Source organism: Pimephales promelas, chromosome 17, assembly GCF_988280905.1.
Source record: "Pimephales promelas chromosome 17, fPimPro1.hap1.1, whole genome shotgun sequence".
Lineage (NCBI taxonomy): Eukaryota > Metazoa > Chordata > Actinopteri > Cypriniformes > Leuciscidae > Pimephales > Pimephales promelas.
In genome coordinates, this window is record NC_142785.1 from 24,046,425 (window position 1) to 24,059,290 (window position 12,866).

At 37.6% G+C, this 12,866-nt stretch overlaps 1 protein-coding gene across 3 annotated transcripts in view; it reads left to right on the forward strand.

Annotated features, from left to right (window-relative positions):
* The first annotated feature begins 1,753 nt into the window (after positions 1-1,753).
* Positions 1,754-12,866, forward strand: part of afap1l2 (actin filament associated protein 1 like 2) — a 44,903-nt gene continuing 33,790 nt past the window's right edge. The window contains exon 1 of one of the 3 annotated variants that reach the window (XM_089122215.1): positions 1,754-1,962. In XM_089122215.1, the coding sequence (XP_088978341.1) occupies positions 1,947-1,962 (16 nt within the window). In that variant the 5' untranslated portion in view covers positions 1,754-1,946. The remainder of the gene's footprint in view (positions 1,963-12,866) is intronic. The other 2 variants (XM_039664998.2, XM_039664997.2) reach the window with 2 other exon arrangements.

The window sequence follows — 12,866 nt, forward strand, 5'->3', positions numbered from 1 at the left end:
AAAAAAAAAAAAAAACACAAAAACCCCGGGCATTTATAAATCTTCGTCTAGCTACTATTAAAATAAAAATTCATTCACGGTGCCTTTGCTTTGTTTCAAATAAGTTCAATATTCAATATTTTATTTGAGTTCAATGAACAGGTTATAACAGTTATAAAACCTGCTCACCCCTCATAGACAGCTGTGCTAAAATTAAGGTGAGTTTGGAAATCCCTTTAAATTTAATATTACATGTTTATCGTATTTATTATAGCTACAAACTGGGTCTTCAAATAAAATATTGAACTGCCTTTACATTTGAGGATGGTCATATTTTAGATAATATTAGAGCATATATCTAACAGATAAAAAAAATTTTAGCCTAATTATTGCGCCGAGTAGGCTTAATTAATTCAATGTTAAAAAAAAAAGCCAAACTGATCAATTTAAAAACGGACTAGGCCTATTTTAACAAACATTTGTGTGTGGAATGTATGTTTATTAGGCCATCCATCGCGTCTATTCCAAAAAAAGTGCTTCACCTTTTTTCAGCGCTTTAGCAATATGCTAACACCAAGACATTAAGCGCAGAGTTTTTGAGAGCCATCTCTGTTAAAGTAGTAGTTCACTTTTAAAAAGACTTTTACGGATAATTAACTCACCCCCATGTCATCCAAGATATCCATGTCTTTCTTTCTTCAGTCGAAAAGAAATTATGGTTTTGATGAAAACGTTCCAGGATTTTTCTCCATATTATGGACTTCAGTGGGCACCAAAAAGGTTCAAGGTCCAAATGAGAGTTTCAGTGCAGCTTCAAAGGGCTTTAAACAACACCAGATCGATGAATAAGGGTCTTATCTAGCGAAACGATCGGTCATTTCAAAAATAAATAGTTTACGTTTTTTAAGCACAAATGCTTGCCTTGCTCTGTTATGTGATGCGTGTTCGTGACTCCTGTTCGAACTCGTTCATCAAAATGAACAAATCTTTTTTTTGAGTCATTTGGAAATGAGAGAGTCACGAACGCGCATCACAGAACAGAGCAAGGCGAGCATTTGTGCTTATAAAACTTACTGTTTTTATTTATTTTTGACATGAGAGTGAGTAAATTATCAGCAAAAGTTTTTTTTTTAAAAAAGTTAACTAATCCCTTAAGCCTACAGCCTTCGCATATCCACTTTTTTTGTCAACACTGCACGGCAGTAAGATGATTTTTGTGAATGTGAGAGACTTCTGATTTATAGGGAAATAACTAAAAGAAGATCAAAGTGAAAACTTTTTGAAACTTTTTGCGATACAAACCAGCATAAAAAAAAAATAATGCCTGAAAACGAATGACTCTGGAAGCCAGACACTAAAATTATAAATGGCTGCGCAAGCTTACCTGTGGAGAGGCCGTTTTTGGGAAGGGAAGTGGAATTAAAAAAATAATAAAAGGTCTAAAGGTTTCCCCCCTTGTTTTCTTTTCTTCTTTTTATCTACTATTATGAGAGAGCAACAATTAAACGCCTAGCAATCACATGTTTACACAGAAAACAATAGAAATGCGCAGGTTTTTCTAGTTGGGAACAGACCTGGAATCCAACAGCACTAGCCTACTAGCCTATTGCTTGAAATATATTATGGCTAACATATTAAGCTATTGCATATAGGCTACTTTGAACGCACTAGGCTACTTAAATATGTATAGTATTCGTAGCCTATAATATCTTAGTAAGATTGCACAACTCTTTCGCACAACTCAATTGACTTGGTGTTGTTTGATGACGCGCCAGAGGAGGCGCGGCAGTCGCGGAGGCGCATCTGAAAGAAAGAGCTGTAGAAGAGACCAGAGGAGAGGATAACCTCATCACATCACTTCAGAATCAACCTGAGGAATCGAGTTAACCTGACACAAACCGCTCTGGACTCATCTGCTTCATATTAACACAGCTGACAGGCTGGAAAGTCTTCTTCACGTGTGGAGAATGGATCAGCACCAAGGTAAGTGGACTATTGTGAGAAGTGATCGCTCGGACTCGGAGTCTGTTTGAATGGTGTCATGTCAAAAGAGTTCCGTACATCCAAAACAGCCCGCTGTAAACAACTTTCAACTTTGGAATGTTTGCCATTCCTATACGGCATAACGGATCGTGGGAATCTCCAGAATCTCTCTCCAGAGGGATGCAACAGGAGGAAATTGAGTTCCCAGTGAAAGTTGAATTTTGCTCTGTGCTTTCACTCTTGTGTGTTTCTCGCATTATTTCTCAGTTTTGGTATTCTAGTAGACTATCAGAGTTCTGAATGAATCTATAAACAAGCATGTATTAGAGAGATGCTCCTGTCCAGTAGCAACAATTGTTCTTCCAGAATTCCTTGGATTCCTGTGGTTTAAGTTTTTATATGCATAGGAATGCAGAGCCCTAATATTTCATGACTACACTGAGATAAGACTCTTCTGTATGGGAGGAACAGCAGCTTTTGTGCAAACTGATGTTTCGGTCTGGAAGTTTTTCTAAATGAATAGTCATCAGTTCTGCATAGCTTGAACGCGTAATGTTAAAAAATAACAACAATCATCAGGCATTAATGGTCAGCTATAATTTGGTGGCTATTAGCTTGACTTGCAAAAATATTAGAAGCAATAGACCAAAGTTAATGGAGGCTGTGGTTTGGATAATAAAAACATCTGTACCAGAACAGACAAAGGCTTTCACTTCATATTTCCACTTCATATGCTGTGTAAACTTAAATTAGTTAAGTAAGCTAAGGACTACTTCAGGAGTTCCTGGTATTTGCACTGAACTTGTCACTTCACCATTCCAGTTGGTACCTTTAGTTTAATTTGTTATAATGTATCCATGTACGAGATATCACTATTTGATCCTTTAATATTCAGCATCCTTGCATCTTTGCATTTGTATTTATCTTAAAGAGACAGTTTTGCCCAAAAATGAAAGTTATATCATCCTCGGGTCTTTCCAGTATTACATTCCCTCTTCCATGGACCATTAAATTAGTTAGACAGGATGTTAACATTGTGCTTTTACAAATAATGAAAATGAATGGTGACAAGGCGCTGCCAAGGTCCAAAAATGACCAAAAAAGCATCATAAAACTGCTCAACATGACTATTCTAAAGGCCCGCTCACAGAAATAATGCTATAACAATAACTAGCATCTACACCAACACAACAAGGTTTGGTTTATTTTAAGCCCACACTGCAGTTGTCATTTGCTTCACATAGAGCTCAGTGAAGTCAGATGGGTTCTTTGGCTGTCAATGTTTGTGAAACTGTGTCATTACCATTATAACTGTGGTGTCATATCCTTATTCTCATTAATGCATGATAATTATAGAGAGATAACTATAATGATAATTATATTAGCATCCACAGCAACAGGCGATAACATGCTGTTTCTTATTTGTTGTCTGACACTTTAAATTCTATGTAACTTTATTTTGTTCAAAATTAACTACATTTAAAGAATGGGTCAATGCACCATCAACCCTTCTTAAAAACCGTTTTGTCTTACCCAGATTCACTATGGTAAGCCCCATTATAAGTGTTTATAGACAGAGCAGGATGGTTTTTGCGCGAAATTGCTTGCGTCACTCGTCCGTGCGTGTCTCGTCATATCAGTAAAGGTTCTCTCGGTGCTTTGACGTGTATGGGAGTGAGTGGGTTACAACGAGTGAAAAGGTTGGGATGGAGCAGCTAAATCTCGAACCTCTTGGGATCACCTGTAACAATACGAGAAACAAGATTGGCTTTTTTTTTTTTTTTTGGAGATGGCCAGAACAGGAAATTGAAATGTTGTAAAAGTGATGCGGAGATGACGTTTTTATTACTCAACAGGTGAGTAATGTGTATTTAATTGAGCAGCTGAATTTTCATATGTAGCTCTCTATCAGATTTCATTGTAAAGCATTATCTATAATAGATAATGCTTTACAATAAACTCTGATAGAGAGCTATGAAAATTCATCTGCTCAATAAAATACACATTACTCACCTGTAGAGTCATAAATACGTCACCTCCGCATTTTGATGTCATTTAATTTTGGGTTATTGTAGAGGAAGTATTAATGGGTAAAGATACAGTAACATCTTCAGCTAGTCACCTTGAGATCCTTTCCATCTAAACTGGCTATATCTCTTAAGTCTAGTAGTGAATATTTTATGAGCAGTATGATAACCATATTCATCCGCACAGTCAGGCAGAGCTGAAGCACAACCAAAACAAAACAAAACACAATGTTGTTAACCACTAGAGTGCAAAAAAAGTTACATATATGCCGCTTTTCCATTACCAGTACCAGCTCGACACGACTCAGCTCGGCTCGACTGAGCTCGTTTTCGTTCCGTTTTCCATTGCAGACAGTACCGCCACAAATAGTACCCAGTCGTCATAGCGACACCTTTCGTTCCTCGTTGCCCTATATATCTCTCGCAGGATCCTCTTTTCAGCCACCAAACAAAGGAGAGTCTGCACCTCCTCGTTTTACCACGGCGTATTCTTCCGAGTTGCCATAATAACAGACTGATCTCATGAAGTAGCGTGTGTATGACACGCCAATTCGTATTTCCATTTTTGGCGTGCTATCAAGACGCATAATCGCTTTTCAGCGTGTTTATGAACGCCGTTGACTTAAAGTTATTACTGTATATATAAATATATGACTTACCTCAACCCCGTCCCTAAACTTAACCGTCACTGGGGTTAATGGCATTTATGAGTGTTCCCTTACCATCCTAGGAAAAAAAGAGATCGCTCCCCAGATGTAGATCTACATTTTGCTTCATTTCGCGCGGACATTTGACGGCGTGTACAGACACGCGGAATCACTCGGACGTTAATGGCGTAGACATACACATGGATAGCTCAAAATGCTAGAGATAACACGCCACTTGACTCGAAAATGGCGTGTATGTTTACGCAAAAGTCATGATGTCATGTTGCATAATGATAGTAGTTAATTTAGTAACTATCTCTGGCCAAACTATTTAAAAATGGCGGGGTTATTCTGGATACTCCATCTGGCTCGTGTAATGATGATGCAGTGAATGGTGACGATTCTCTCTGACCAATCAGCAGTCGGCATTGTTTTCACGTGATATTTTAGTATCGCCTTAGCTCGCTCAGAACCTTGCCGGAGGTGGTACAAAAAAAAAAATACCCGAAAGCAGGAACACGTACAACTTTTACACAGTGGAAAACCAAACAAAGGCGAACCGAGTCGAGTCGAGCTGGTACTGTGTAGTGGAAAAGCGCCATCAGTGTACCAGTCAGGTGGATTCTAATTGGCTGTCAATGTTTTATTGTTCTGAGAGTCATTCCAGTGATATTGTTGCTCTGACTATGACACAAGCTTTTGAAAATGGGTTTTGAAAACTATACTGTTATCTTCCCCATTTAAACAAAATTTGTGAAAACATATTACATGTTCAGTCTATAGGCGCGTAGTGTTTCTTTTCAAAGTGACATCGCCAACTACTGGCCTGACATAGTACAGCCTTTTTAGTTGTTTTCGTGGAACCGTATGATTGTTTTGACAATGTTATCATCTGTATGCGGAAAAAGGTAAAACCTTTCTGTTTTTAGTACATCGTTGTTGTGTAAACGTACCCTCAGATTTCGGCATATTTCTTTTAGCCACTCGCATTGTATAGGAAAAACAGCATCAACATTCTGGTAAACATCACCATAACAACATGGTCTACATGAACTATTCCTTTAATTAGCAGGCACGTGTGACTTGATTAAATGTGGTGAGACGCTTGTGCATACTGATGGTTTAATGACAGCATTGTCTTGACGCCTATATGCTGTCAGGAACAGGCCTACAGTTATTGTGGTTAGACTTCTATGAGGCCATGCCTCGTAAAGACTGTTTGTTCATTTTGTTTTCATGAGATAAGACATACACGGAGGGAAGTAAGATAGAGGGAGGAAAAAGGGATAGTGGGAGGAGGGAGATGGCATTTTAAGGAGTATTGCATAATTAAACACTGAGTGGGTGACATTTTTCTTTGTCATATGATGCTTTGTTTGTGTGTAACATAACATAGCAGAAACCAGCACTGTAATGCTGTTTACATGATGAGAACTGGTTCACATAACTATGTGGATGACATGAACGTGCACGTTTTTGAGTTCAGGAGAGCTTTCAGTTGTGGTTTTGGAGAATACAGTGCTTTGAGCCTCAGAATTCACTGTTAGTATCACAAAACTGTTGATTCTGGCATATTCGGTGTCCATTTTACATGGAAATGCTTTTGTGTGGATATTTGAGCCTGTGAAACTGAACTAAGAGGCTTAGCTCAAACTCTTGTTCCCATTTAAATTATGTGATGCAATAGAAGGGTGTGTTGAAGAAAAAAAGATTAGGCCTACAGGTGAGAGCATCTAGAATTTCCATAAGAAATAAATAAATGAGCCAAAGCACCAAGCATTTAAAACAGATAGTACCCGAACAAAGTATTGAAACCCATTCTCTTTTCAAACCCCTCCGGTTTCCTCCTTTCCCGCCTTGATTTCTCTCTTCAAAGGCAGCTCATGGAACCAGATCTCACCCTTGAGGTCCGGCATGATACCAGCATGTTTCCGGACCCACCCACGGGCTCCGCTGCCTGGGCCAGTGCTCAGAACGTGTCAGTGTTCCAGAAATTTGCTGGAGACACAGGGACGTCTCGTGCATCTTAATAAAGACAGCCTGCGCGCTGGAAGCAGCTCCAAAGGCGTCCCAGAATGAGACATCAGCACTTTTTTTCAGAACGGGTCCTTGAGTTCATGCCCTCATTACGCTCACTTCTGAAGAGAGTCAACAGGGAAGCAGCATGCTTATTATTAGTAAACGAAAAGAGCAGATTCGGAGCTGAAATACAGAGAAAAGGAGCCAGGACTCAGCACTTTTCTTGGGATTGGCCTGAATCGAATCGGTCGGGTTCAAGAAGGATCATTTTTATCCTTAAACCTTTCAAGACGCACCTACAAGAGCTCTGAGGTTATTAAGAGAAGATCTTCTGTAGACCATGAATTGGGCAACGCTGGATCCTCTAATCTAAAATAGTTGCTGTTCCATGTAAACGAATGCGCCAAAGGCTGTCCACTCCCATGAAGCTTTGAAAATCATGTAACTGAGACAGCCTCCACTTATATTGTACATATTTATTTATAATGTCTTTAAATCCATTGAGATATACTCATGTGTTTTGTTCAATTACATCATTTGCATTGCTTTATGAGAAGAATCCCTGACAACATACAATTTTAAACAACTTAATCATCATAAAAAAAAAACAATTCTATGTTTTTATTTTCTTTTAATTCCTGCCTATTCTTGCTTATGGTGCAATGTCTGAAACATTTGAGCACCTCTTGTGTTTGTTTGCCTCTTCAAACCTTATAGTAAATGTAAATGGAGGCCTGATTATTTATTTATATTACTAATCATTTGTTCATGAATTTATTCGTTTATTGTTCAATCGTTCATGCATTTTATTTATTTATTTATTTATTTAATATTGAATTAAGAAATGGAGCGATTTACCTTGAAGCTTGTTGGGTTCAAAATATTTTCTGAGGAATTTTTTGAAATCCCAATAGAGAAAATGAAGGAGAAAAATACTTCCGGACCCAAGACTGCTGAAAAAAAGTGGCCAATCATTATTGCACTCAACAGACTTGCAGAGAACAGATCTGATAGTTAAACAAACACACCAAGCTTCAACTGAGTGGTAAAACTGCTCTAAATTGTAATCTGGCTTCTTTCAATTTGGCCATGCTTAGAGTGTAATCTGCGCAACAATGCTATCGCCATATCTGTGTTTAGGGTTGGTTAATTCATGCATGGAGGTTATGATGTCGAGATGGCTTGATAATTCTATGCTTATCTTTTAGCAGAAGTGTCAGATGTAATGTCCATGCAGGGTTAAGACTGTCAAGTCTGAGCTGACCAAACAATGCAGTTTGAGCTGGTTGTAATTGAGTCAGTGGTGTTTCAGATCCTCTCTTGCTCAACGCTTTTCTGAGAGAGTTCTGATGGAGTCAACACATTGTTTTGTTTTGCCGATGACATCTTGTTATGACTATTGCAGCACAAAATCTCAAAATTATGTGAATGCATGTTCAGCCAGCACAATAACTGTACTGTTGCATCAGAATTTGTCAATCACAGTGAGACAGTCGTAGACGCCAACTGCTGATGGCTGTGCTGTGTGTTTGAAGTCTTATCTGAATATGATTTCACCATTCTAATATTCCCCTTTCATGACAGTATAATGGCAAGAAAATGGTTTGAAGTTAGTCCCCTAGATTTGACCCATATTAATGGCCCTCCGATGGCCAGGAAAAGATGAAGATTAAACAGTGTGGAGTGGACTGAGTCCCTTCAATCAGTCTTGTCATCACTCATTTATCCTTCACTGAATGAATGGTCAGAGGCAGCTTGGCCAATTGAGCCAATCAACAGTTGGGAGAGTTACACTAACATCCACAGCCAGTGGGTTGTGAGAGGTCATATATACATGCTAGGGCTGTGCGATATAGGTAAAAAATGTATCACCATATAATGTTTACTATAATTCAGTATCGATAATTATTGACCTTTTTTTTTTAAGACAAATATAAAAGTTTGAATTTAAACCACTGTTTTTTCATTCATTTTTCGAACATTATTAAAGGGATACTCATCAATTAGGCCACTCACCCTCAAGTTGTAGTACACCTGTGAGCCTACTGTAGGTTATCACTGGATTTGTTACTAAACCATTTTCCTGACAATTTTAAAGCAACACCAAGTAACTCTTCCTCTGCCGTCGTCCTACAGATTGGAAGCGGAATTGTCCATTACCGCTGTCGTAAATAATTTAGCCTACCGCAGCGTATTCTCGTTGTATTCCGAGTGTTCAACGCACACACTCTCGTTGTTTATCCAGCAAGGGCTTTGGAATGAACGATGTCCACAGACAAGGTAGAGTATGTTGCATGATTTCAGGAAAGTATGATGTATTGCGACATCAGAAACGAAGAAAAACAAAAAAATTGAAGGCTAACGCTTGACGTAAAAGCTAGTCAAATTTGTAGTTTTCTTATGTCTCATTAGAACTACAGAAATGCGACCAATCTGGCAATCTTACATAGCATGGTTGTAGGGCCGCAAAGCGAATCCAGAAGTGCCTTTCACCCTCTTATGACTTAATGAACCACTGAAGCGATTTTGGAAACATTATTTTAAGGTAAAAAATCCTACTTAGTGTTGCTTTAAGACTTGGTCAATGTTCATGCATGTAAATGGAGTTAATGATTGATTTCAAAACATTTGCCATACATTCTTTTTCACAATGTTGCACAATGTTCCTATGTAAATATTAAAGACACAGAAGCACTGTGTGAAAAAGCACTCCTTAGCCAAACAATTTCTTAATTGAAATGAAATACAGTAACACTGCATGCAAAACTGTCACTGACGCTCCAAAACTGTAATTCATTATTATCATCTGAGCAGCAAATGTCAATCAAAGTCAAAATGCTGTGCATGTGTTAAAGATGAACAATGTAAACAAATAAAACACACAGTTTATGGATATATTTATAAGTCGAACTACAATCACAGCCAAGACTTAAGTAGCACAGCAGAAGTATTTGTGAGAAAGTGGAAAACTGGGGAGGGTTTCTAAGTTTAAATCAGTGTCTTTTGTGTCTGTAGACAGTTAGAAAGGAGAAATGGGAGAGGCTGGGTGAGAAAGTTTGTTTTATGCCCTAGTTTCTTTGTTATTTTTATTTAAAAAACAGTGCCATAAAGTCAACATGAAATCTTATCATTTTGCTTGCTTTATGCACGTTCCTGCTCTCATTGTGCGTGACTCATCAGTTGACAGACTCATTTTTCACCAGTAATAAATGGTATCTGTAATCTTTTATTGAAAATGTACTTCCTCCACCTCTGAAACCACTTCCCATTTCGGCTAATAAATCCCGCTTTCTTTTCAGTCCCTCCCCTAGAACAACCTGACTCCATTTCAGTTGATAACTCCTCCTTTTCATGGTTCAATCATCACTTGGAAATGACACCATCAGTGCTGGTTAAATTACTCACAAATTGTAGTCTCTTAATAAATACAAATTACATGAAATTGTAGTTAGTAACATTATCTATTAGATTACACATTTTTGATAATATAATTATCTAATAATATGTATATATTTAAGAAATATATTAATGTATATATTGTATATAGATTTATATATAATTTATATTATATATAAATATCATTTTTTTCTTAAATATATATTCATGCGTGTGTCACTATCACTTGGCTCAATGAGTGTTTGTGGATCCTTTTGAACATTTTTCCACAACTCATATTCACTCATAAAGTAGCCATTTTAGGCTCAAACCAGTCAACGCGCTCATTTTCTCTGATATCATTGGATAGTTGTTCTTGCACAAGCCTATGAGCAGTCTTGAATTCTTCAAGTGACATAAAAAATATCTCTGCACTTCTTTTTATTGATTCCACATCACAACCCTCAGCAAGCAATGCCTTTACTTCATTCATCCTACGTGTGCACACACCAAGCTTTCCCCTACGCGAACTGAGTGATCCAATGCTTTGTTCAACTCCATCCTTTTCATTTTTGGACATTTCATCAGCCATGTTTGACACAAACAAGCACAATCAAGTCAGCAGGCCACAATGTATGGATAAGCATCACCTTCTTGTACCATGCTTTGATCAAAGCCAAAATTCTCAACCACAGCTTTTAGAAATAAGTTCAACCTTGTTTACTCACGCATTGGATGAATTTCAGAATCCTTTCAAAGCTGTCGATACGTGTCACTCATGGCTCGATCATTCCAGATGTAGGCCTTGATTGGGCCTGCCACATGCCTGCATGTCCTTCTTGGGAGTTGTTTGACTTAATGTAGTGGCTTCTTTCCTTCTTAAGCCACTTCCGTGAGGGAAAGCGTATTTGACGCTACATCTGTTTTAACAAGACTTGAGTTTTATTGTAACAAAAAGATGAAAACTTGAAGACAAAACTCTGTCCTCCAAAACAAACAGTGCTGTAGTGTCTCTCTTCCCCTCTGCCCTTCTTCTTCTTCTTCTTTGTTGTTTTACGGCAGTTGGCATCCAAAAAGTTGCATTACTGCCATCAACTGGTTATGATCTTGTCATTTCATACTCATATTCTTCCTTCCAGTCCAGTCCTCTTTAGAAAATAAAATAAATATGTCTTTCCTTGATCACTCTTCCCATATTCTAATATATTTTTAACATTATATTGTCCTACATCACTTCCTGTTTAAGATGGCTACCTTCAGGAAGTCCCCAAAAAGGGGTTCAATTCCTTCCCCTTACCACAGGAGGGAGTGCAGACAGTAGTTACATACAGTACAACAATGACATTAAGTAACATTATTAATAGCCTTATGGCTCCTACAATTTATATATATTTACAAAATAATTATACACAGTGCACCCACATATATTATGTAAACACAAACTTTTATTTTGGATGTGATTAATCGCGATCATTTGACAGACCTAAATAAATCATAATTTTGTGGCATCAACATGTAAAAATTGGTCGTTTTTTTATCCCATTGTTTACTATATTTATTTGCTTTGTCGTTGTCTGGATTTTGGTTCCTAAGGACCTTTAAAATAACGGAAATCATTTGGCGAAGTGATAGAAATAATGCAGTTAAAATCTGCCTGGAAATACTTGCACATCTTCAAATGTTCATCAGTTTCAAGCATTCAATCAAGGCCTTTTACAGCACAAGTGCCACAAAATATTGAATTACACCACACTGTTTAAGTAATTAATACTTGCAGTGAGTCCCATCATGTCTTTACTGTTGATATAGTATGTGTGAATGCAGACCTCAATACTTGGTAGACAATACACAATGACGGTAACGTTTGATAGGTCGTTTTTGTGTTTGAATGTGTCATTTTAAGCAGAAAATGAACTGTCAAAATGTCAAATATGGCAAATTACTAATCCTAACAACAAAAGTAATGATACAATAGTGTAAATAAGGCTGGAAAACAGTCAAAAATCAACCTCATTAATTATTCATGGCCCAGTGCATGATGGGAACACCAGTATCAGAAAAGTTGAGTAATTTTACTTAATTTTATAATGTTGATATTTACGCTTTCATTTCTACACGATTTACTTGAGTTCTACTATAGAATTTACTTATTTTTTAAAATTCTTGCCTGAACTAACCTTTTTTTTCTGTAGTATTTACTTCACCACAAAATCATTTTTATCAGTGTGGAAGATGGATTTTGGGAGACGTTCATCTGGCATACGACGTACATGGCCGATCCAACTGTGTCGCCTCCTCCGGAACATGGTGTAGATGTCACTGCTGTTAGTGAGCTTCAGCACGGTGGTGTTCGGGACCCGATCCTGCCATGACAGGCAAAGGATCAAAAGGAAAACCATTTTAGGAAATCAACATCGATTTATGATGTTTTACAACCTTTTCAGTTGTATAGTCTTTGGCTACTGTTAAAAAATAATCTTTTTGTTATCTTATTGTTATTGCTTTATTCAGTAAAGTTTATTTTAACATTAAAAACAGAGGTGTGCATTGTTTTATGTACTCGGGGTGTAGGCTATAGATGACACAGCAAATGTCTGTAGAGTGCTGATTTCATCTCCATGAGATAAGATTCAAGGCCCAAGGCAGTTTAGACATGTTCAAAGGTATTGCAGTGTTTTTCAGAAGAATAGATGATGTGATCATTGCTGCACCCACACACAGTTTTATACTGTTGCTAAGAGGTTAAATTGGTTACTCTGCTCTTCTCAATGTATACAATATTAAAGTAGTCAAATGCATTTGACCGTAGGTCCCTACAGATCTCATCCATTACTCG